Raw genomic sequence first — 26,732 nt, 5'->3', positions numbered from 1 at the left:
GAATATTGGCTGCCAAGGAGCCTGCAGTGACTGTACTGTGGCCAGCCTGGCTTCCTTACCAGATCGGGTTCCTTTTGCTTCAGGTGGGACTAACAAAAGAGAGCCCAGCTGAAGCTCAGAAGTTGGTTTCTTCATCATTTTCTTTGCTGCCACTGCAGCTGCTAAAGAAACCTGCTTTCCACTGTCGAGGGAGAATTTTTCCTGTGCAATGGGGAATGAAGTCCTTCATAGCCCTTCAGCGGGGAGGACCCTGCAGGGCAGTATGAAGCCCTTCCTCTCTCAGTACCAAAGATTGCTCCATATAAACCCACCTCTGTGTGAAATCTTTCAAGTCCTAAGACCAGCAGAACATTTGTAACTCTTATAGGAATTAAAGGACTCATGACATTAAAATTACCCATAAGACAGGGGAAGAAATCTGAATTTGAAGGTATAAAGTCAGTGGTTAACTGTAGCACCTCTCCAGTTGCTAAAAGATTTTTTTATTGTTTCTCCCTCTCAGACTCTTAAGTATGCTGTTTGGTATCCAAGTGAAATGCTAGAGCCCTGAATCAAACTGCTAACGTTAGACAACATGATGAAATTTACTTTCTGTGTGGAGCTCCAGACACCCACCAAAGTGACTGTACTTTCAAAAACTGAAGCGGAAAGGCTAGCAATTATGCCATAATAAGTGTTCTTATTGATCCACATCGGTAGTACTTGGTATATTGTTAGATTTCTTAATTTTTGCCAGTCTGAAGGATATATTCCACATGTCGAAGGGAGACAGCAGCCCTGTTTGAGCCACTGGGAGCATTCCTGAAGAATATCTTTGGACAGAAAAGTGAAGGTGAAGCAGTAGCTTGCCTACTATATGTGGACAGTGAGAATAGGGAGACCTGTTCAGGAGCCCTGGAGATGTCAGAAGACTGTCAGGTTCTTTACCGATGCTTCCCGAGACTGATGGTAACTATCGCTGGGATGCTTGTGCTCTGTACTCTGCTTACCCTGTGTCCTCAATGGAATCGTCATCACAGGTGGGTCAGGAATGCTGTATCCCTATGTGATGCTAGAAGGGGATGAAGAAGGTGACCAAACACCCGTAAAGCCCTGCGATTCCGAAGCTGATCTCATTCCTCCTCTGTTTGTGTTCAAATGCATTGAGTTGGAATTCACTCTGGAAGTGGCATCCAGGGAGAATGATTCCTTTAACTGACTTTTCTTGTCCAGTCAGACTTCATAGAGACCCCGTAACCTTTGTGTAATCTCACTGAAACGCAGGCAGCTGGCTCTGACTGGAGGATTCTGGATCATCCCTGACGGGTTACGTTCTGGAACCCACAATGATCTGCATCACCAGTACCCACGAATGGCTCCATAAGGCCTTCATTCAGTACAGTCCATCCAGCTTCTCCTCTGCTTTGTACTTGAGAAGATGCCAAGGTCGCAGAAACTCAGCATTCATTCAGAAAGCACATCATGAGCATTTTGCAACATGTTGTTACCAATCCAGCATTTTAAAAATCATCTGAAAAGGCTGTGGTTCTCAGCTCCCAAAGAACGTCTTTTATTTAGTCATCATGCAGGCCTCAGGGAACAGTATATTCTTACTTACGTGACAGAGAAGGACATGTAGCAGAGATCAGATTATTGTGACTGAAAAAGAAACAATGAAAAGATCTCAGATATTGTTGAGAGAAAAGGAAAAGCCTGTAGGAAATAGCTAAACCCTTAGCTGCTAGATACAACCAAGGAAGAACAAGAAGATATGATTAGAAAGAAGGATCCTCCCCAGTTTTTACCCTCAAATCCCTGTTCTCTATCAGTGAGAGAGACATGAAGGCAGAGTGACAGGTGTTACCTGATCAATGTAACATTTGGTCCGTGCCATCAAATAGATTATTATGAAAAAGGACCGTCGATGGTAGAAGGTGAGAAAGGGACTGAGTCACAAAGCCCCACCTTTACTATCAGGTCCTACCGGGAGAAATACATCCAGTTCATCCAGAAGGAGGAATGTAAATACTTAAAGGAAATGGTAAATCACTGATGCCCGAAATCAAAGGAATAGACTCACAACTAAAGTTAAACCCAGCCCAAGGCTTAAATCCACATTGTAGAACAGATAAGAAGTTAGCATTATCCAATTTCTGAAAAATCTAATTTCTAAAATATTTTTTAAATGAAAAAAATAATACCTGCATGATTTGAGGTTGTAGACTAATTTCTTAAACCAAGGACAGAGAACCATAGCTGTAACAGAAAAGACTATTAAATTCAATTGTATCAAACAGAAGAGTTTATCTCCATTAAAAAAAAAATAAGAATAATAAGGAATGAACAGGCAAGTCAAGAACTACAACATGAAAAAGGGCTGGTATCTAGACTAAAAAGTACCTTCTACGAATCAATAATTTAAAAGACAGTTCTAATAGAAAAATGTGAGACTTAAATAAGACATTTTCAGAGGATGTATAGAAAATGTTCCCAAAACATAAAAACCTTAAGTCAGAGCCATAACGAAATACCTCCAAATAACAGGTTAGTCAATTACAATTATAATTACAAAGTTTGCCAGAACCAAGTATGAGATCATATAACACTATGAACCGTAATGTCTGATGGTATGTGTGTATAGTTAGTCCCTCAGTCATGTGTGACTCTTTGCTACCCTATGGACTGTATCCTGACAGGTTCCTCTGTCCATGGAATTCTCTAGGCAAGAACATTGGAGTGGGTTGCCACTCCCTTCTCCAGGGGATCTTACCAACCCAGGAATTGATCCCAGGTCTCCTGCATTGCAGACAGATTCTTTATCATCTGAGCTATCAGGGAAGCCCATGTCTGATGGTAGGGGAGTACACTGGTACAAGTTCTTTGGAAAACTATTTGGAACTACCTACTAACACTGCAGCTAACATGTGCAACCATATGTCCACATATTTCTACTTTGAGATGACATAGTCAACAGAAATACATACACAAGAGACGTGTAAAAATATCAGCATATTTGTAGTAACAACCCAGATGTCTATCTATAAAATCAATTGTGTTGTGTTCTTACAATGGAAAACTAGATAGCAAATGTAATGAGCTATTTCTATATGCATCAACAAGGATGGATCTTATAAACAATATTGATTGAAGCAAGTAAAATAAAAACACACTGCATGATTACATTTGTATCAAATTCATTAACAAACAAAAATTAACTATGGTATTAAGAGATAGGTGTTAGTCTGCTCAAACTGCCTAACAAAATGTCACAGACTGGGTGGCCTAAACAATTGACATTTATTTTCTTATTTCTGGAGTTTGGAAGCCCAATATCAACATTCTAACATGGTCAGTTTCTGGTGATACTTCTTCCTGGCCTATAGATGGCCATCTTCTCTCTATGTGTGTTCTCCAGACCTCTTTTCCTTGTGCTCTTGGGAAGAGTGCAAGCTCCGGTGTCTGTCCTTTTAAGGACACTAATCTTATCCATGGCTTCGCAAGGAGCTCAGTGGTAAAGAATCCGCCTGCCAGTGCAGGAGACAAACAGGTTCGATCCCTGGATCAGGAATATCACCTCGAGAAGGAAATGGCAGCTTGCTCCAGTATTCTTGCCTGGAAAATTCCATGGACAGAGGAGTGTGGCAGGCTACAGTCCATGTCTAACAAAGAGTCAGACATGACTGAGCATGCATGCTTTATTGATTTTGAATCAGTTGTTAGGAATAAATTTCATCCTGGGCTGCCCTGGTGACTCAGTGGTAAAGAATCAACCTGCCAACGCAGGAGACACAGGTTCGGTCCCTGGTCTGGGAAGATCCCATATGCTGTGGAGCATCTGAGTTCTTGTGCCACAGCCATTAGGCTGGTGCTCTAGAGCCTGGGGAACCTCAGCTATTGAAACCTTGTGCCCTAGTGCCCGTGCTCCGCAACAAGAGAAGCCACCACAATGAGAAGCCTGCGCATCACAACTAGAGAGTAGCCCCCACGTGCCACAACTAGAGACAAATCCATGCAACAAGAAGACTCAGCACAGCCTATATGTGTGTGCGTGTGTGTATATATACACACACGCACACACATATGAGCCTGACAGACTACAGTCCATGGGGTTGTGCAGAGTCGGACATGACTAAAGTGACGAAGCAGCAGCAGCATATATACATATGGTCCTGTTAAAGATTATCTTTGGCTGGTAAGGTTACAGAATAGAGGAGCTTTTCAAATGTGAACTGTCTCCAAATATGAATAAAAGAAATTCTGACTAGAAATAGAGTATTTTTTGTAGTTTTAATCTCTTTGGGCATCATTAGTCAAATTGGTAATCCACTAACATGGTAAATTCATTTCTACTTTCAGCAGTCTTTCAAAAGGAGTGGGAGTTGCTGTCATACTCAAAAACTTATGTATCTGATTTCCTCTTCATCCTGAAAATTAACCCCTTCAACTTGAGGGACATCCTTATATCCTACCCAGATTGGCTGAGGGCTGAGAAGGCAGTGGATGGTACTTCTCAGTCTGAATAGATCATTAGCCATGTTCTAAAACCTAGTCATTTGTGGATACTATATGGAAGAAATGAGAAAGCAGTAACTTATCCCTTAGGAAAACTTCTCATCAAAAATTTTTTTTTCATTATAGGTAATTCACTCCATTCTGCTCTTTCCAACAATTGAGCGAATATCTGAGTCACCCAAAGGCAAGTTTGCCACACCTCTTTTGTGCTGGCTTCGATATGCTCTCTATGTTCCTTGCTACTTATTGCTTAAACCATGGCCTGAGAAAATCAAGTCCTTGATGACCAGAATGGTCCTTCAAATGATGGACATACCAAGGGAATTTTTGTGTCTGAATATGTTGGAACCGTCCTGCCTTGGTAAGCACATTTTAAACTGTATATGTTTATTCTTATATCAGAAAGTGTTAAGAGAATAACCTCAGACAGTGGGTGAGTCTCAAACAAGGAATTATTTGTTATATTTTTCTCCTAAAAGTTTAAAACTAGAAACAAAATGAAAATAGGGATATTCTAAATGACAGAGAAGCCTCATCAGGCTTTAATTTTAAACCTTATCCTTCTGGTTCTCTACTCTAGCTGTAGGACAATGAGAAAGAATTCTTCTCTATCTACTATATATGGAGTCCCTTACAGGAATCTACAGTGTTCCCTGTTAAGCTCAGTGTATAAACTGCAAAAATCAGCACAAGGAAACCAGGCCTAATATCCCCATAGAGTGAATAAACTATGATTTTGCTTTGCTGTTTAGAAGTTTTTGGAGAGATTTTAAAAGGTAATAAATAGTAGTCATGGTAGTATAACATTGGAGGCTTTACTAATTATAGTTTCTGAATATGCCAGGGAATGTTTTTGATACTTTACTTTTTGGCTTCAAATGTTATTTTTAAATGTAATTTATCTTTTAGTTAGTACTAATTTATACTATATTTACAAATGATTTTAATAATAAAATTATGCTACCTCCATAGTCTATAAGATGGAGATAATAATATCCTGTACCTCAAAAGATTATTACAGGGTTAAATGTGATAATTTATGCAAAGTGCCTATCTAGTATTTTATTTATAATAAGCCTCCAATAAATGGTATAGCAGCAGTTGCAGCAGCAGCTAATAGCACTGTTCTAAGCTTTTACCTGTAATCCTCAGAAGAACTTATGAAGTTCAGGTATTCCTGTCCCCATTTTACAGATGAAGATACTGAGGCTCAGAGAAGTTACATAGTTTGCCTGAAGTCACACAACTAGTGGGTAGTGTTCAAATCCCAGCAGTATGCCACTGTGTTAAGCTTCCTTTTACTGTAGCTGCTGCTGCTGTCTCTTTGCTCCAGTCAAGAATAAAAGCAGGACTACTGTCTAAAGTTTATGATGCTCACTTACATTGATTCCCACAATTTCATATGCATAGTGAATTCAGAAACAAGTCACACCCCTGCCTTTATAGTTATACAGCCACAGATTACGCGGGACGTGTTTTTCTAAATAGCAAGAAGCAGTCATCACAAATACAAAGTTCAGTCTATTTTCTGTATTTATGGACTTCCCCCTCAACAATGTTCTACCAACACCTATTGTTTATTATAGGCTTAGCAAGGGAGAGGAAGAAGATAAGATAGGGAGAAGGGAAGCCAGGCTTGGAACAGTCATAAAAATGACCAAAGACTGAAGTTGGAGATGTCCCTTGAGGACCTGCTGGTACAGCCCCTTATTTTTCCCCTCATAGAAGAGAAAGAAATAGCCTAGTAAGTGAAAATGGCAATGACTGTAAGTCATACACCCTCAGTGAAATACCTAGAATTACCACTTTAAAATCTACATAAGGAGACATATTTAAAAAAACAAAAACACTATAAGTAAATCAAAATAGAATTCTAAAACATTCAGTAACACATAGACAGGCCAGGGAAAGAACATAGAAAACTAGAAAACGGATAGCTATCAGAAAACAAATAATAAAATGGCAAACAAGCTCTAACATTACCAATAGTTACATTAAAGTAAATGGTCAAAATACACCAATTAAAAGATAAAGATTGACAACATGAATTTAAAAACGTAACCTGAGTATATGCTATCTTCAGAAAATGTAGTTAAGGCATAATCATATAGGTAGGTTGAAAGTAACAGAATATGAAAAGATATATCATGCAAATATTAATCAAAATGAACCACGAATGATTATATTAATATCAGATAAAGTAGACTTCAGAGCAAAGAAAATTACCAGGAACAGAAAGGGACATTACATAATGATAATAGTAAAAGAGTTTATCTACTAAGGAGTCATAGTAATTCTAATAGGTGTATGTACAAAACAAGTGTGCTGCAAAATACATGCAGCAAAAACTGATACAACTGAAGGGAGTAATGGACAGATCCACAATTATAGCTGGATACGTAAATATCCTTCTCCACAATCAGTAGAATCATAGGACAGAAAGTTAGCAAGGATATAGGTGAATTCAGCAACCATATCAACCAACAGGATTTAATTTATAGAAAATGACAACTCACTCCGGTATTCTTGCCTGGGAAATCCCATGGGCAGGGGAGTCTGGCGGGCTACAGTCCATGAGGTTGCCACAAGTTGGACATGACTGACACACTGAGCTGCTGAATATGTACTCACATAGAACACTTCACCCCAAACATCTGGGTTTCTGATAGGCGTTAGATAAGACTTGTGCTTTCCTTCTGCCTCTTTAGCAGTATTCTCTAAACCCAAATCAAGACATGGGATGTTAAGAAAGTTTTGTTTTCCTATATATAGTTAGTGATTGTATAACACATTACATATGACATGTGATCTGTTTAATATTTTTCTATTAAAACAGATACTTATGTAAAGATTTTTTTCAGTTTTTCTACACCAGAATTATAAATTCCCTCTTGAAGACGTAGGCTCCATACGTTGTGCTCAAGGGAAAGGAATCTTCCTTTCAGCTGCAGTGATTGACTCCTCCTGAGTCTTTGGGAGCCCTGAATGCAGGCATCAAGGAGCAAGACAGTTTGGGCACAGGACACGTTCCCCTCTGTGACTCTAGGCAACCAGAGCCTTCCATCTGCGTTGTTGCTTGGGGGAGCTGTGGAATTTCTTTCCCATAGTACAGTTACACGATGTGCAAAATAGACTGTAAACCAGACTAAACACTCAGCCACGTTGCTTCATCTCCAAACAACCAACTTGCAAACAAACTTTTGGAGCACAGGCCTTGTATCTCTGACATCCCTTCCTTCTCTGATTTTCTGTTCTCTTCCTTCTATTGATAGATCTGGCTTTCTAACATCCAAGTAACCAATACTTTAGTAGTCTCTTTTTTTCCCTCATTACTCACCCCATCTATAATAACTTTGGGTAAAGAGAAAGAAGGCAAGAATTACCTGTGTTCTTTCTGCTTTGTGTTCTTGGTTTATTCTCTACAAGAATGTTCAATCTTCTACTCATGACAGTAGGCTAATCCTTAACCAAGCATCTCCATCATCCTAGCCAGCATCTTTTTACCTCTCCACTTTGGATACCAATTCACCCTTGCCTCTTATCGCAATGGCTACCACAGAACGTACCTTTACCCAGACTTGCCCTGGCCATCCCACTAGTGATTCCTGTTACCTTGCTTAGGACAAATGGAAGAAGGTCCCAGCTGAGAGAGGCTGATACTCTTAAATCCCTGACCCTTGAAGATGATTAGTGTATTCCTCCTGAGCTTCTATCCCATGAATAGTGAAGGTTAATCAATATTTGAACCAACCACTTGAGTTGATGACATGATTTTCATTTTACAGAAAGAGAGGGCTCATTGGGGGAAAGGAATGCCAGATCCGAGATCATTCACAGTGGTGAAATGTATACTCTGCAGACCTCCCTCCTCCAGACCTACTTCTCTGTGGTTTGACTATCATCCAGACAATGACCTCCAGTATACCAGTCTGACCAGTTTACCTCCTAAAAGGAGGACTTGCAGTGTTTGCACATTATGTAATGTCTGTGCTTCAGTAGAAATCTTACGGAAACAAACGGAGGAAGTTTGCCAGTCCAAGTGGTGGATAATAAATCCTGACCTATCTGGATAGAAACAGATTTTCTGTATCCTTTAGTTTATACACATATTTTTTTGTGGTAGTAAGGTCTGAAAAGTTCAAGGAACCAAACTATTCAGATATTTCAAATGCTGTTGTCGTTTTGGCAAAAATGGCAGTTCTTATAGGCTTAGAGTCTGTGACTGAGTAAAACCTCCTTTCCTATCCAGCATTCAAGATAGAGTAGCCCTAATTCAGTTAGTGTACTTCATAAACTTCACCATGTGTTCATCAATTCAATTTATGTAACTAGATTGTTTTGCATATTACTTTTAAAGAAAATGTATGGGTTTTTTTTTCCCTTTAATTCTGTAATAGTTGCTACTATGTATTTTCTTTATAATAGATGTTCTTCTGTTTCATGAGAAATAGACTTCTCACTGAGACAGCTAAATTGGATTTTCTGATCAAAGCTAAAGGCAAATATATTTTAGCTTAGCAGTATCACAAGTCAAGATAATTAACATTAAAAAATATTCTAGAGTCTTTTTGTTAGTTAGACCAAATTGATGTCTTAATTCCATTCACTTACCTAATTAGAAAAACATAGTGCAGACAAAGGGCATTCCTGGTAGATTACATTACTTTTGTTGCAGACATTCTTGTAAGAGACTTTTGTAATCTTTCCTTTCCTTAATCAATATGGAAATAACTTTTAAAAGCATGTACAGTTATATGAACTGAAAACTATTCAATAACACATAAGCTTCACTAAAGAATCACAAATTTCTTCTCAGAATATTTTTTACTTAATCCCAGAATAATATTTTGAATAAGACAAAACTGGACTCACACATTACCTAGTCTCTCATTTTTGTGTGTAACTTGGGAAAATCCATTAAAAGCCAACTTCAGCTTTAATTATTCGTGGAAGTGTAGCCTTAAATTCAGCAGTGAAGGAAAAAAATTTTGTGTGTGTGTGGTCAGTATTAGGATTTAAACAAAAGGTAATTAGATATGATACTAGAATATCACCTCTGCTTTAGAATTAAATGACTCAAAGAAGGTTTTGTTATTTTTTTCTATGGAAGTGTGTGTGTGTGTGTGTGTGTGTGTGTATTTAAAGTATCTACCCCTCTAAAAAGTTGTATTATTTTTTAAAAATCATATGCCTTGAGTTGTGTGTTTTACTTTGATGAACTCTGTCACATTGATAAGACTATCTGTTTACAAATCAGATCAACGAATACCTGCCAACTTGGCTTCCCCATGTCAGTGTCTAGACTCTTGTGACACCAGCTCTTGCTCTACCTCAAGGAAGGCAGTAGGTTTTTCCTCCTGACCCTCCCCACAAACCTTCCCCTAAAAATAAAAACACCAGCTCAGTCCCTACCCATTTATTTTATTTAACAACCCTTACTAACACTTGCCATGAACCAAGGACCTGGATAATCACTGGAGATAATAATTGAAATATAGCTGTCAAGATATATATATATATATATATATATATATATATATATATATATGTATATATATATATAAAATCACCCTAACATTATATTTACATTTATATTTATATAGCATGGTAGAGGAAATCAGTGTGAGGAATTTTAATATATCACAGTTAAGACTGACATGAACACAGATACAGGGCAGAAATGGTACCAAGAAAGCGAGAAACTAGTTCTACCTAGGTAAATAAGGGAGAAGACAAATGAATTTGGACTTGAAGATGACTTGGGAATTTTCCAGATGGACAAAATGGCATTAAGGTAGGTGATTAGGTTAATTAAACAGAAGGCAGCCTTCTGTTGTAGATTATGTTTACTTGGAGAATTTAGTGATAGCATTTAGCCTGTGACACGAATGTCCTATTGGTCTTCCGGTTTTAGCCCGCCTTCATTTCGTTCCTTCACCACTCCACTGTGAGTTGAAGTCCTGTAATAATACTTAAACACTAAGAAGATTTCAGAAGATGATGGTAGCAAATAAAATAGAACATTAGGTTCAGTGAGGTTTTTTAACACCTGTATTTAGATTTGTTATGAAATGAAAGTAAGTAAGTACCATTCTTCTAAATCATTCTCTTCCCTTCATGTTTTGTTTCCATTACTCCTGCTGCTGCTAAGTCGCTTCAGTCGTGTCCGACTCTGCACGACCCCATAGACGGCAGCCCACCAGGCTCCCCCGTCCCTGGGATTCTCCAGGCAAGAACACGGGAGTGGGTTGCCGTTTCCTTCTCCATTACTCCTACTACTAGATATTTCCTTCACTGTGGTGCTTGAAACTCTGATTTTTGCTGGGTTTCCAGGAATGCTGTCAACAGTCATTGCCAGGAGAAATGTGTTTTCCCCTTAGGAAATTACACTTCTATCTGGTATTATTGTTTCTAACCACTGTGTTATGTTACAAGCATTTCTGAGGGAAGAAAAGGATGGCTTCCTTGGAGCACTTACTGGAAAGGAAACTTGTATTCTACTTTCTAAAAGCAAACAATGAAAAAGTGTACTTAGATGGGAAATTATCAGGAAAAACAAAAATGAGAATAAAGGTGAAGCACATCCCCCGATGAAAATTTTGCTTTTCAGAAATAAAAGATTCCTTACACGTTTTTTGAATTTTTATACATTTTCCTAATTCAAGAATAACACTGCAGAAAAGTGCCAGAAACATAAAAATGTTTACCTCCATGAATGATCAGAAAGAAAACTCCCATGTAACTTCCACCCAGCTCAAGAATCACCATTGCCTGGATATCACAAGCCTCTTTTATGCCCCCTGCATACCCCAAGTCCACTCCTGAGCTCATTCAGGTTGTCAGCTGAATCTAGTTCACTTGGCGTTTTGATTGTAGTCCCTATCTTCTTGCTGTTTGTCAGCAAGGGGTCCCTCTCAGCTCCTTGAGGTTAGTTTCATATCCTTCTCACATGGGCTCCGTCTTCAAACCAACAGCAGTGCATTTCATCCTCTTAGGACTTTGAACCTGTGACTTTCTTTTCTGCCACTAGCCAGAGAGAACTCAGATATTTAAGGACTCATGTGATTAGGTCAGGCCCACTGGGATAATCTCCCTTAAAGTCAGCTCCATTTTATAACATAACCTAGTCATGGGAGCAATATGTCATCTTACTCACAGGTTTCACCCACACTCAGAGGGGATTGATTATAAAAGGGCAAGGATCGTTTGTGTCATATGAGAATTCTGCCTACCAGAGACCACCTGTTTTCTGCTGTTCTGAGATGCCACCTTTGTCAAGAATTAAATAACCATATATGTGTAGTCATTTCTGGAAGAATTTATTTAGAATCAATATTATTTCTTCTTTGAATATTTCATAGAATGGACCAATGAACTCATCTTGCCCTGGAGTTTTCTTTGTGGAGAGGCTTTTAAGTTACAAATTTAATTTCTTTAATAGATAGGAGAACTATTGAGGTTACCTATTGTCATGCATGCTTAGTCACTCAGTCATGTCTGACTCTTCGCAAACCCTTGGACTGTAGCCAGCCAGGCTCCTCTGTCCATGGGATTTCTTTTCCAAGCAAGAATACTGGAGTGGGTTGCCATTTTCTCCTCCAAGGGATCTTGCCAACCCAGGGATCGAACCCACGTCTCCTGCATTGCAGGTAGATTCTTAACTGCTGAGCCATCAGGGAAGCCTGTATCTGTTGTCAAGTGAGCTTCAAATTTGCGTCTGTGTACAGACTGTCTGTTTCATCTGAGTTTTAAAATTTCATGGCAAAGTCCACAAAATTGCCTGATTATCATTACTTTGCCAGCAAAGGTCCGTCTAGTCAAGGCTATGGTTTTTCCAGTAGTCATATTTGGATGTGAGAGTTGGACTATAAAGATAGCTGAGCGCAGAATTGATGCTTTTGAACTGTGGTGTTGGTGAAGACTCTTGAGAGTCCCTTGTACAGCAAGGAGATCCAACCAGTCAATCCTAAAGGAGATCAGTCCTGAGTGTTCATTGGAAGGACTAATGTTGAAGCTGAAACTCCAATACTTCAGCCATCTGCTGTGAAGAGCTGACTTGTTGAAAAGACCCTGATGCTGGGAAAGATTGAGGGCAGGAGGAGAACGGGAGGACAGAGGATAAGATGGTTGGATGGCATCACCAACTTGATGGACATGAGTTTGAGTAAACTCTGGGAGTTAGTGATGGACAGGGAGGCCTGGCGTGCTGTGGTCCATGGGGTCGCAAAGAGTCGGACATGACTGAGCGACTGAACTGAACTGATCCTTTTGATGTCGGTAGTATCTGAAGGGTTATCATTTCTCATTCCTGATATTGGTAATGTTTTATGTATTCTCACATTTTTTTCTGAACAGTCTGGCTATAGAGATTTATCAGCTTTATTGAACTTGTTTTTAGTTTCATTTAGTTTCTCATTTGTTTTTCTGGTCTCAATTTGATTAATTTCTGCTGTGAACCTTATTATTGCTTTATTCTGCCTACTGATTGGAGTCAGACCAACTATCTTTTATATCAATATACACAAGTATGTTAAGTCCTATATTTAAGAGAGAGAGACTTTAAACTATGTTTTTAAAAAGACCCATTTATGATTTCAAGAGACGTACTTAAAATGACAAAAGATTAAAAATAAAAGACAAATAGGAGGATGATGCCAAAAAGAAAGCAAATTAACAGTAATAATACCAACCAAAGTGGAATTCAAGGCACAGAGAATCAAATGAAATTTTGTGTAGCAGTACCAGAAAGTCTTTACCACTGAGCTACCAAGGAAGCCCACAAATTTGGATTATCGCTGGCTTTCTTCCTCTTTTCCAGATATTTGTCATCTTGAAAATGGGAGTCACTCTCCCTATTTTGCATATAACAGGTATAATAGGACTGACCTTCATTAACAACTAACTCTTCAAGATCATTTAAACCTATTTTAAAATAGACATTCTTTATAGTTGTGTCCTTTCTAAAAAAAAGGTTACCAAGATGTTTTAATGTTTGCAACTGTGTGTGGTTTCCCTGGTATGTATGATTTATCTGTTAAAATGTGTGATTCTAATCCTTAAGTCATAAAAATACCTTGATCAGGTACAGTGACACACGTCTGCTGTGATATCTGACATTAGGCCATCATACAGCTAAACGTTGCTGCTGAGAAAGCCAGGTGAAGGTAAGAGAGAGCCTTACATAGGGCATGCCCTTGTTTCCAGAGTCATTGCATGTCACTGACTCACACGCCTCTCTTGGACTCACTGACATCTTACATCACATAGCACTTGCCAAAAGAAAAGGGTGAAACAGGAATTGGCTACAATTAACTTGACATTTGTGTTTGCTCTATATATTCTAAATGTTTGTCTTTTTTTTTTTTTTAATGTAGTTAACGCTGCCTACCTTGGGAGCCAAGAAATGAGAGAGGTAGTGAAGAGAGACAATGAAACCATCAAAGAACATTTACCTAAGGTAATCACTTTAGTGCTGCAGTACTTACTGAGAATGAAAGGCTGCTGCTGCTGCTAAGTCACTTCAGTCGTGTCTGACTCTGTGTGACCCCGTAGATGGCAGCCCACCAGGCTCCCCCGTCCCTGGGATTCTCCAGGCAAGAACACTGGAGTGGGTTGCCGTTGCCTTCTCCAATGCATGAAAGTGAAAAGTGACAGGGAAGTTGCTCAGTCGTGTCCGACTCTTTGCGACCCCATGGACTGTAGCCCACCAGGCTCCTCCGTCCATGGGATTTTCCAGGCAAGAGGACTGGAGTGGGGTGCCATCGCCTTCTCTGGATGAAAGGCTAGAGTTGGTTAGAATTTGTAAGACCTCAAGGGTTTGTAAATTTCAGATCATGTTCTAGTTAACGTTAACATAGTCCTTGAAAGTTGCATAGAAAGTAAGTAAAGCTGACTGCATAGTTACTTAAATATGTTTTACCACCTGTTTTTGTTAGGTTTATTTTTAGAATTAATACTTTTCTTTAGAGCTCTGTACTGAAAAGACTCACAATAATATTTATGGGAAAAAAGTTATTTTAAAATATAAGCAAAACATTGGAAAAGAACTGACATTCCTGTGATCTGATGACTCAGTGAGCCCATCTTTCTCATTCTCCAATGCATTAGTGTAGGAATGCCCAGTTCTGACATGAAGGCCAGTTTTCTATACAAGCAGGGGCAGAAAGAAAACGATTGAAATAGTTAGCACTTTTAAGTTGCTGCTGTAAGTGATAAAACCTTAATACAAGCATATTTGGAAGTACCAGTTTCTGAAACTGTGAGGGTCCATGGTTTAGGATGTGTCAAAGCACCCTAGAATTTAGGTGGCCCTGGGACTCCCATGGCAGCATTTACCTGTCTGTCCATTCTGAATAGGATAGAGTTGTGCCATCTAACATTATAGCCACTAGCCACATGGGGTTTATTCACGGCTCCTCTGAATTGACCTGTGCCATAAGTATAAAATACACATTGGATTTCAGAAATTTAGTACCAAAAAAAAAAAGTAAAATATTTCATTAACGTTTATGTATTAATTACATGTTGAAAATGGTAATATTTTAGATACATTGGGTTAAATAATATATTGGATTGGCCAAAAATTTTGTTCAGATTTTTCCGTGTGATGTCACAGAAAAAGCCGAATGAACATTTTGGCTAATCCAATATATTATTAAAAGTAATTTCATCCGTTCCTTTATATGACAGTTTTAAAAATGTAATTATTAGAAAATACACTAAACATTTTTTGTAAAATATAGTTAAAGAGTTTTTTTGGTAATTACCTGTGTGCCTTTGTATTTCTGTTGGACTGTGCTAATATAGAACTTTGTAGTCAGTGCTGAACTGTGACATCTGCTGGATGCAATGAAATGAGCCCCACTGAGTGACCAACTCTTACAGGGCCCAGGAACCTACAATCTGCAAGTAAAATCTTAGATACCCTGCTGTGTTTAGAATCTTTGAGACACGTGATTTAAACTTGCCTATAGTTAATTCATATTTCTATAACCTCCCAATAAAGTTATCTTAAAGCAAGACATGTATATATTCTTAAAAAAATATTTTTAGAATATTGATCTATCGTAGCTTCACCTGGAGAGGACTTTTGAAAGTGCCAGTGTGTTTGTCTTATGACCACAGTGGTCATCATATTTCTAAAATAGCAGTTGGCTGGAGATTGAAATTTTGAAGACAGAGAATACCCTCACTAACTGAGTGGGGAGGTTGGGGCCTCATAGGGACCCACTTTCCAGGGCTTGCAACTGTTTCCAGTCCCTGATGTCTGTGAAAATGCAAGAAAAACAGTATTTTATGTTTTAGTTAAATTAAAGTGAATGTGTTTCAAAGCCTCGGTTAAGTTCGCAAGGCTGGAAGTTGATAAAAACAACTCAATTCCCAGTTGAGAAGACTGGCAGATGCTCATTTCCGAAATTGACGCTTGCTGAATGACTAGACCCGTCATGTGTCATATTCTGTCTTACCACCTGTGGAAGCCAGCTGCTGCGAAGTACTCATCATTCCTGGATTCTGTTTGTATGTTGTGCTCAGAGAGAGGTCAAAGGAAGGTGCTAACTTATTCCTGTCCTAAGTTAAATCCATATGCAAGTGTAATCATTCCCAGATAGAGGGCCGCTCATGGTAACGGTGTCAGGACTGTACTTTGCAGAAACTTTTGTGGGAGAACTATGGAGGTGTATGGTAGATGGCAGGCATTTCAAGGTTAATGTTAACGCACAGTCACAGGGCTAAACCTTTCCAGCTAGAGGGAATGGTTTTATTTTGTTTTTAAGATAGCATTGAATGTATTCATGAAACTTGGGAAAGCAAGGCATGTTTAATTTAATGATGCAAAACTACCTGCAGTTAGTTGACTACCCTCTCTACCAGCCACATTTGAATTCTGCCCCAGAATAATACAGTTCCAACTGCTAAGTGAAACAAGGTATAAAAAGACAAGAAGTTTATTGCAATTTTTTGTTTCTGTAATGAAAAAAAAAAGGAAACATGCTGTATTTAATATTGGTAAAAAGCTGAATCAACATATGTCCCAGCCTGCTTGAGAAAGTAAAGATACGAAAGGGCACACGGTTCTAGAAAAATAGTGGGCATTTCCCCACGCCTTCCAAATCAATTCCCAAGACTAGACATATCCCTATTTTATTTTTTTTAATGTTTATTTGGCTGCATCAGATCTTAGTTGCAACACTTGGCAGGATCTTTCACTGCAGCATGTAGACTCTGTTAGTTATGGCATGTGGGCTTTAGTTGCTCCATGGCACGTGGCATCTTAGTTACCTGACCAAGGATCGAACCTGCATCCCCTGCATTGCAAGGTGGATTCTTAAGTGCTGAACCACCAGGGAAGTCCCCATACCCCTGTTTTAGATAATTGTAGTCATAGATACTCTGTCCCATCTCAGCCCGAACATAAGCATTCAGAAACCTCTTTCCTGTTCAGGACTGCACATTGTGAGGGTGTTTTGAGCCACACATTTTGTTGCAAAAATCATTCAATTTATCTGTTATTCAACTTTTAAAACAGTTCTGGAAATTATATCTTTGTGCCATCCAGGCAGGAAGCCACAGTCGTCTAAGAACAGTCACTCTGCTGCCTCATGTGGACGGCCTTCGGATTCTTTCTCCTCCTCTAGAACAGTCATAATCAGCAGGCTTTGTATCTAAATCCAAACTTTTTACCACTGCATTTCCATATGAGGATAACTTTTTAATCTTCTTGAAGCTAATGGGCCTTTAAAACTCTGAAAGTCTCCAGAGCTGACTGTCTTCCTACTTTCCAAGGTCTGGAGACTTTCCACCCAGAGTCAGCAGCGCTTCAGCACTACATACGATGGTTTCCTTTTCCTGAAGCAAAGATATCAGACTCAGTTGTCTCCAAAAGAGTGGAGCAGGGCCTGTGGCATCACAGGTGGTGTTCTTTCCTCACCTGACTAAATTCTACCTGCCCTTTAGGACTTGGCCCCATTGTCATCTTTAAGAGGCCTTCCCCAGACCCAAATTCTGGTTAGAAGTCCCTCCCCTCAGCGCCCCTGGCTCCATATGTAGAGCTATAATACTGCATTTCTTACATGGTATTTAAATGGTATGTTCCCACCCCCACACTCCTTGGAGGTTTTTCTCATCTCGGTGTCCATGTGGCGTAGCACAGGTCAGGTCAGTCGCTCGATCCTGTGTGACTCTTTGCGACCACATGAATCACAGCACGCCAGGCCTCCCTGTCCATCACCAACTCCCAGAGTTCACTCAAACTCACAGCCATCGAGTCAGTGATGCCATCCAGCCATCTCATCCTCGGTCGTCCCCTTCTCCTGCCCGCAATCCCTCCCAGCATCAGTCTTTTCCAATGAGTCACCTCTTCGCATGAGGTGGCCAAAGTACTGGAGTTTCAGCTTCAGCATCAATCCTTCCAAAGAAATCCCAAGGCTGATCTCCTTCAGAATGGACTGGTTGGATCACCTTGTAGTCCAAGGGACCCTCAGGAGTCTTCTCCAACACCACATTTCAAAAGCATCAATTCTTCGGTGCTCAGCCTTCTTCACAGTCCAACTCTCACATCCATACATGACCGCAGGAAAAACCATGACTAGACGGACCTTAGTCGGCAAAGTAATGTCTCTGCTTTTGAATATACTATCTAGGTTGGTCATAACTTTTCTTCCAAGGAGTAAGCGTCTTTTAATTTCATGGCTGCAGTCACCATCTGCAGTGATTTTGGAGCCCCAAAAAATAAAGTCTGACACTGTTTCCCCATCTATTTCCCATGAAGTGATGGGACCGGATGCCATGATCTTCGTTTTCTGAATGTTGAGCTTTAAGCCAACTTTTTGACTCTCCACTTTCACTTTCAACAAGAGGCTTTTTATTTTCTCTTCACTTTCTGCCATAAGGATGGTGTCATCTGCATATCTGAGGTTACTGATATTTCTCCCGGCAATCTTGATTCCAGCTTGTGTTTCTTCCAGTCCAGCGTTTCTCATGATGTACTCTGCATATAAGTTAAATAAGCAGGGTGACAATATACAGCCTTGAGGTACTCCTTTTCCTATTTGGAACCAGTCTGTTGTTCCAGTTAGTCCAGTTCTAACTGTTGCTTCCTGACCTGCATACAGATTTCTCAAGAGGCAGGTCAGGTGGTCTGGTATCTCCATCTCTTTCAGAATTTTCCACAGTTTATTGTGATCCACACAGTCAAAGGCTTTGGCATAGTCAATAAAGCAGAAATAGATGTTTTTCTGGAACTCTCTTGCTTTTTCCATGATGTTGGCCATTTGATCTCTGATTCCTCTGCCTTTTCTAAAACCAGCTTGAACATCTGGAAGTTCATGGTTCAAGTATTGCTGAAGCCTGGCTTGGAGAATTTTGAGCATTGCTTTACTAGCATGTGCTGTTGCTGCTGCTGCTGCTAACGCGCTTCAGTCGTGTCCAACTCTGTGCGACCCCATAGACAGCAGCCCACCACACTACTAGCATGTGAGATGAGTGCAATTGTGTGGTAGTTTGAGCATTCTTTGGCATTGCCTTTCTTTGGAATTGGAATGAAAACTGACCTTTTCCAGTCCTGTGGCCACTGCTGAGTTTTCCAAATTTGCTGGCATATTGAGTGCAGTACTTTCACAGCATTATCTTTCAGGATTTGAAATAGCTCAGTAGGAATTCCATCACCTCCACTAGCTTTGTTCATAGTGATGCTTTCTAAGGCCCACTTGACTTCACATTCCAGGATGTCTGGCTCTAGATGAGTGATTACACCATTGTGATTATCTGGGTCGTGAAGATCTTTTTGTACAGTTCTTCTGTGTATTCTTGCCACCTCTTCTTAATATCTTCTGCTTCTGTTAGGTCCAGACCATTTCTGTCCTTTATCGAGCCCATCTTTGCATGAAATGTTCCCTTGGCATCTCTAATTTTCTTGAAGAGATCTCTAGTGTTTCCCATTCTGTTATTTTCCTCTATTTCTTTGCATTAATCGCTGAAGAAGGCTTTCTTATCTCTTCTTGCTATTCTTTGGAACTCTGCATTCAGATGCTTATATCTTTCCTTTTCTCCTTTGCTTTTCACCTCTCTTCTTTCCACAGCTATTTGTAAGGCCTCCCCAGACAGCCATTTTGCTTTTTTGCATTTCTTTTCCATGGGGATGGTCTTGATCCTTGTCTCCTGTACAATGTCACGAACCTCATTCCGTAGTTCATCAGGCACTCTATCGATCAGATCTAGGCCCTTAAATCTATTTCTCACTTCCACTGTATAATCATAAGGGATTTGATTTAGGTCATACCTGAATGGTCTAGTGGTTTTCCCTACTTTCTTCAATTTAAGTCTGATTTTGGCAATAAGGAGTTCATGATCTGAGCCACACTCAGCTCCTGGTCTTGTTTTTGTTGACTGTATAGAGCTTCTCCATCTTTGGCTGCAAAGAATATAATCAATCTGATTTTGGTGTTGACTATCTGGTGATGTCCATGTGTAGAGTCTTCTCTTGTGTTGTTGGAAGAGGGTGTTTGCTATGACCAGTGCATTTTCTTGGCAAAACTCTATTAGTCTTTGCCCTGCTTCATTCCGCATTCCAAGGCCAAATTTGCCTGTTACTCCAGGTGTTTCTTGACTTCCTACTTTTGCATTCCAGTCCCCTATAATGAAAAGGACATCTTTTTTGGGTATTAGTTCTAAAAGGTCTTGTAGGTCTACAAAAGAGTCTGAAATGCCGTACTTGGATGCAATCTCAAAAACGACAGAATGATCTCTGTTCATTTCCAAGGCAAACCATTCAATATCACAGTAATCCAAGTCTATGCCCCAACCAGGAATGCTGCATAAGCTGAAGTTGGCCTAGCACAGCGCATCATATCTGGTGAACAGTCAGTTAATGTAGAGTAGATGGATGGACAGGAAAGCTGTGAGAGTATAGACTCTAAGCCCTTTTTCTGCCATGAATCTCTCTGACTGTGTCATGGGTGGACTCCTCAGAATAATACTTTTTTTAAGTATGTGAAGTATATTTTTTACCACAAAAAAGTTATATTGAAGTATCACTATCCAAATACAATAAAAGCGTATTTGTGATGTATATTATGTGCATCTTTACTAACAAACTAAATGTGATATACCATCAGTCAGAATTACTGTTGTAAATTTGTAGTGATGTGCAGAAAAACTGTTAGTTTACCTACAACCAGTATACTGTAATTTGAAGATTTCAGTAATTTATAGATGACAAACAATCGATATTTCTAATCCTTCTGAAATCATGGTTAGAGGTTAGCAAAAAAGGATGCATTCTTTTTCCTATCCAAGTTCACATTACCCTCTCCCTACAACTGCCACTGCATCTACCCATGAGTGTGTGTGGACCTGTGGACCCCAGGTGAAGAAGTTTTGCTTTGAGGTCCTGGAGAAGGTTAGGCAACATGGTGTTAACTCTGGCTTGGGCACTGGCCTGTGAACAGGAAGCCATGATGTACTACACTAAAGAGACTATTTTGAGTTGTTGGGGAGTTGAAGGGTTTAAGAAGGAGGGTAATAATCAAGGTGATGTTCAAGAGGTTTAACAACCATATCCCTTAACCACTGACCCATCAGAACATACGCCATCTGTGAACAAAGAGTCAGTTCAGAGGTACCGGTTCATATCAGTTAGCCCAAGGAATGTGGCTACATTAACCAGTGAGGGGAATTATTTGGAAAAATGCGTATCAGAATGTTGGAAAAGAATGAAATTTGAGGTGGGAAAACTGTTTAGAAGACTTTTATAAGAACTAAGGCAAGGGAGTTGGGGGTAAAGAGGGGGGTAGAATTTGGAAAGATCCAGGAAGTAGAATCAAAGACACTTAGAGCTCATAGTTCATGAAAGCATGGAGATGACGGAGTAAGATTATTTCTCTGCATTTGGATTTTGTAACGAGATAGGGAATATGGGAGGAGAAGTGCCAGCAAGTTGCAAGAGCTGCTTGAGAAAGTAGTTCCTTCTGGTCCTTTTGTTTGATATACCTGTGGGACATCCGGAGGACACGTGTCTGGCAGGTAGCTGGATATATGTGGATAGGAAGCCTAGAAGAGGCATCTGGGCTGAACTTTGATTTGGGAATGATGAGGATATTTTTGGAGTCATGAGCACAGGTAATAGTAACCCAAGGAAGTACGTAGAATAAGAAGAAAAGACATATAAAGGCTCATCCTTGGGGAACACAGCTAAAAAACTGGGAGGAAAGAGAGGAGCTAATGACTAAGACGGGAGTGGAGGTGGGGGGGGCGGGGGGTAACGGGAATGAGAGCCAGGATGGAGTAAACACAAGCAAGAGCATCAACTGTACATTTTAGCCACCACACTCCCAATCCTTCTGGGAGCCCCCAGGGTATGCTCTGCATTATGAGGCACCTGGCGTATCTGAGGCAAACAGGAGGTCAGCGTTCCCTTGCTCTGTCATTGTTCTCAACTACAAGGGGATGTATGTCTCGTTCACAGAAAAGTGAATTAGTGTTTGGTTTACAAACTTGAAGTTTTCATTTAAAACTCACTTAGGAGGGAAATTCTAAACTGCCGTGACCATCCTTGGCCCAGGCTCATGGAAACAGCTGGTGTGTGCTACTGCCAGACGGAATTTGAGCATCACTATCAGTCAATAGGGCTCTGAAATCATTCCCAGCAAGAGCACACGAGACGCTGCTTTCTGACCACAGTGGGCAGTGGTGGGAGGACTACCTGCAAATGGGGCTGCCCCTGCCCACAGAGGGCCAGCCTGGGGCCACGATGTGGTTGGGAAAGGGGCAGAGGGTCCTCAGGAACAGGGACCCACCTCTGCTACACTCGCCCCCTCCTGCTTAACCCGCCCAAGCCCAGAGGCGCATGTTGCCTTTGGGAAGGAGCAAACCTCGCGCCCGTTCTCTGTGGACCTGGGCATGCAAATCCTTCAGACACGCCCATGTCCTGCTTAGCCAAGCATAGGACGCTCTCCCTGGACCCCGCTAACCAAGACTGCCTTTCCGCCAGCCTTGGCCTGAAACTGATTGTGTTAGTTCTGCCTGTTCAGTCTGAAGCCTGTTCAGAATACCATAATCATCCTGGAAATAGATAGTCTGTTTGGGTCTCAGTCATTTGGACCTGGAGACCTCCATCTGAAGCACTTTTCTGTCAGCACACCCTGGAGCTTTTCTGGTGGAGTTTTCTAGAGGAGCGTGATCCAGAGGAGGATGAGCATATGGGAAGCAGAGTCCTGAGAGTCACCGCCTGAGGGTCTTGCTTACTTAGGTGACGTTGGTTAAGTTACTAGACTTCACTGTGTTCCCTTTTTTTCATCAATAAAATGGGTTAATAATAGTATCTATTCTCATACAGTTGTTCCAAACCTGTAATGCTACATATAATTCATATAAAGACCTTGTAAGAGTATCTAGCATGTACTAAGCATTGAACAAAAGTTTATTATTATTATAAAGTTAGTCATCTCCTAGGTATGCCTCTGAGTACTTTAAAAAGACTTTGCCTAACTTTTCCTCTCCCTACCCACCCTCTTCAGGGCTTCCCTGAAAGCTCAGTTGGTAAGGAATCCTGCTGCAATGCAGGAGACCACGGTTTAGTTCCTGGGTTGGGAAGGTCCGCTGCAGAAGGGATAAGCTATCAACTCCAGTATTCTTGGGCTTCCCTTGTGTCTCAGCTGGTAAGAATCCACCTGCAATGCAGGAGACCTGGGTTCAATCCCTGGGTTGGGAAGATCCCCTGGAGGAGGGAAAGGCTACCCACTCCAGTATTCTGACCTAGAAAATTCCATGAACTGTGTATAGTCCATGGGGTCACAGAGTCAGACATGACTGAGTGACTTTCACTTTCACCCACCCCTTCAGATGTTTTCATTCTGTAATGAAAGATTTTTGTAATACTAAATACGTAGCCAGTCCCATTCTGGCCACTTCTTCCTAAAAGATGCCTAAGGGAGGTGTTGTGTGGGAGCAGCAGTGAAGGAAAACACAGCATTACTTCATCCTTACCAGAACCTCCAGTCCCCTGGTGCCGAGGGTTCAGGTAAGCTGGCCTCGGCCGTTCTCTCTGTTAGTTAAGCAAGACCCTTCTCATCTGCCGGTTTCCTGAGCTGTATAACCAGGGAGAAACAGACACACAGGGAGATAAGTTTACTGCTGCTGCCGCCATGCTCTGTTGCTTCACCAGAGGAAAATAGATGCCTTGGGTCAGCCCCTCACTCCAGTCCCACGTAAGGAAGAGATGGAACTAGATATCGATGCCCCAGTGACTTCCGCTTGGGAACGAGCAGGCTCTGGCCCTTTACACCTGAGTCACAGAGAGAGGAGAGAGCCCCACTTTGCAGGGCTTTCGACACATGATTTTTCCAGTTTCTTGGAGAGTGGCCCAGTCTGTAAACCACTTGGACCTCCTCCAGTGCCTGCAGAGGGAGCAGGGCTCAGTGCTCCTGAAGGATCGTGTGTTCACCTCTGTCCTCGGCCACATTTTTTAATCTTCAGGGATTTTAATTCTCATTTTTTTTAAGAATGATAATTGACCCAGTTCTAGATGCAGGAAAGAAAGGAAACAAGGTAAATAGGACAATGAATTTTCTAAACTCTCCCTTTCTTCAGCAGTTATTCAGGTTCTTAAAAATGGTTGCTCAGCCTCATATACAGAGTGAAATATGTCAGAAAGAGGAAAACAAGGATGGTATATTAATGCATATATATGGAACCTAGAAAAATGGTACTGATGAACCTAGTAGAGAATAGACTTACGGACACAGCAGGGAAAGGTGAGGGTCAGATGAACTGAGAAAGTAGCATTGACATATATACACTATCAGATGCAAAATAGCTAGTTGGTGGGAAGCTGCTATATAACACAGGGAGCCCAGCCTGGTACTCTGTGATGACCTAGAGGGGTGAGATGGGGGGAAGATAGGGAGGCTCAAGGGAGAGGGGGTTATATATATATAAAAATAATTATGAGTGATTTGCATTCTTGTATGGCAGAAACCAACACAATATTTAAGCAATTTTCCACCAATTAAAAAAAAAATTTTTAATGATTGCTCAGAAAGACTACAGTGAATTAGTTAAACCTTTGTGATTGTTATTCTTCTGTTCCCAAGACGGATGGGATTTTTAAGTAACTGAAAGGAGATGCTTGTATTACAAAATAGGTTTCCTTTAACATTGCAGGGTCAAGGCTTAGGTGTCTGACTTTGGAGGGAGGATAGAAAGAGGAGCCTGTTGCTCTTGTCCAGCAATTCCTATGACGCCTGCAGTCCTAGTGAATTAATGCTTAGAAAGAAGGAATTTGAATAGATTTTGTTCCTGATTTTATTGAGATAGAATTGACACATAACACTGTATTAAAGTGTACAATATAATGATTTAATATATGTATATATTGCACAGTGATTATCACAGGTTTCATTAACATCCATTACCTTAATTACAGTTTTTTTCTTGGGATGAGAGCTTTTAATGTCTACTCTCTAACTGACTTTCAAATATACAGTACAATGTGAACTATAGTCACCATGTTGTATATTACATCCCCACAACTTGTTTATCTTATAAGTGAAAGTTTATAGCTTTTGACAACCTTCACCCATTTCCTTCAGCTCCTAACCTTTTCAGACTCCACATTATAAGTGAGATCATACAATATTTGTCTTTCTATGTCTGATTTCACTTAGCATAATGCTCTCAGGGTCCATCCATATTGTCACAAATGGCAGGATTTCCTTCTTTATTTATAGCTGAATAATATTTATTATCACCAGATAGAGATTTATGTGTATGGCTTTTCTTTGTGTTTAATATCTTAAGATGTTGATATATCATTGAAAGTGATTTTTTTTAGTTAGATATATAAACTTGTGTCATAAGGTGGTTTTTCGTATGTCTTCTGTTTTTACAGTAACCCCTCTATTAGTAATGCATAAAAGCCAGCAACTCCATGTATACCAAAACAAAATTTTGCTGCACCCCTCGGGTCAGAAGTCAGGTTTTCCTCCTACAGCGCTTTGTTCGTGCCTCTCTCTGCCTGTCATGTTCAAGGGCAGCTTGTACCTGCCTGTGTTCTTCCCTACTTTGGAACTTCTCTAAGGCAGAGCTGTCTTACTTCTGAATTTCAACCACTTAGCCAGTGCCAGGTGGGATATAAATTTAGAGTCATTTTGGGTGGAAATGCTGTGAATCTGTCAGATTCAGCAGCAAAAAGTGAAAAGAAAAAAATACATGAGAAAAGACAACTGTGGCTCCTATATGGGGGCAAGCTTCAACAATTCACAGGGACATTTTAGCAGGAACATATCTCCTTAGGGGCAACAGAAGAGTTAAAGGAAAATATGTCTGTGAGTACAGAAATGACAGTAACCATCTGCTGCTGCTGCTGCTAAGTCACTTCAGTCGTGTCCGACTCTATGCGACCCCATAGATGGCAGCCCACCAGGCTCCCCTATCCCTGGGATTCTCCAGGCAAGAACACTGCAGTGGGTTGCCATTTCCTTCTCCAGAGCATGAAAGGGAAAAGTCAAAGTGAAGTCACTCAGTTATGTCCAACTCTTCGCGACCCCATGGACTGCAACCTACCAGGCTCCTCCATCCATGGGATTTTCCAGGCAAGAGTACTGGAGTGGGGTGCCATCGTCTTCTCTGGATAGTAACCATAATTCCACCTTATTGTGGAAGGTACCCAAAGAAAAGCAAAAGCACAGTCCTAGATAATCAGAATCTAGAGTTGAGAAAATTAAACTTTCTATTTAATAGAGAAATGACTACTTAACAATTTAGAAATACAATAATTTCCATCTCTAATAATGAAGATGGGGGATAATAATGTATACTCTTGAACAATTCCCATGCATATCAAAGCAAGTGCCAAGGAGGAATACTATAGGAAATAATGTGTTTTCTTGTAAACGTTTGATTTAAATATCCTACTGATAGCCTGAGATTCTTAGTTAACAGTTCCAGTATTTTCACAGTGGTAATCACCCCCATGACATGCAGCACCCTAGAAGACCTACATAGACTTAACCTGTGGAGACCATCCACATTCAGTTTTCATAACCAGTTTAAGATTTCTCAGTTTTCAGGTTTGTGTTTTCATACCATGGTTCTGTTTATTCTTAATCGTAAACAGTGATACAAGGTTCTGACTAGTAATGCTCTCTCTGGATTTATAACTGAATTTTTCATTGGGTTATATTCACTAATTGTTTCAACTTAAGCATGTTGGCTCACTAAGCCTAAATTTCCTTTTCTGTAAAATA

General features: G+C 40.3%; 1 protein-coding gene and 1 pseudogene across 15 annotated transcripts in view; both read left to right on the top strand.

Annotated features, from left to right (window-relative positions):
* Nucleotides 1-26,732, top strand: part of LDAH (lipid droplet associated hydrolase) — a 101,386-nt gene that overhangs the window by 62,409 nt on the left and 12,245 nt on the right. For 14 of the 15 annotated variants that reach the window (XM_069582656.1, XM_069582653.1, XM_069582654.1 and 11 more), the window contains exons 5-6: nucleotides 4,618-4,852; nucleotides 13,866-13,948. In XM_069582656.1, the coding sequence (XP_069438757.1) occupies nucleotides 4,618-4,852; nucleotides 13,866-13,948 (318 nt within the window). Of the gene's footprint in view, nucleotides 1-4,617; nucleotides 4,853-13,865; nucleotides 14,059-14,201; nucleotides 14,978-26,732 lie in introns of those variants that run through there. The other variant, XM_069582657.1, reaches the window with a different exon arrangement.
* LOC138435147 (nuclear pore complex protein Nup88 pseudogene) lies at nucleotides 1,062-2,077 on the top strand (annotated as a pseudogene).

This window comes from Ovis canadensis, chromosome 3 (genome assembly GCF_042477335.2).
Source record: "Ovis canadensis isolate MfBH-ARS-UI-01 breed Bighorn chromosome 3, ARS-UI_OviCan_v2, whole genome shotgun sequence".
In the NCBI taxonomy this organism is placed as follows: domain Eukaryota; kingdom Metazoa; phylum Chordata; class Mammalia; order Artiodactyla; family Bovidae; genus Ovis; species Ovis canadensis.
The sequence above is the reverse complement of the archived record's forward strand: the minus strand, read 5'-3'. Positions and strand labels throughout refer to the sequence as shown.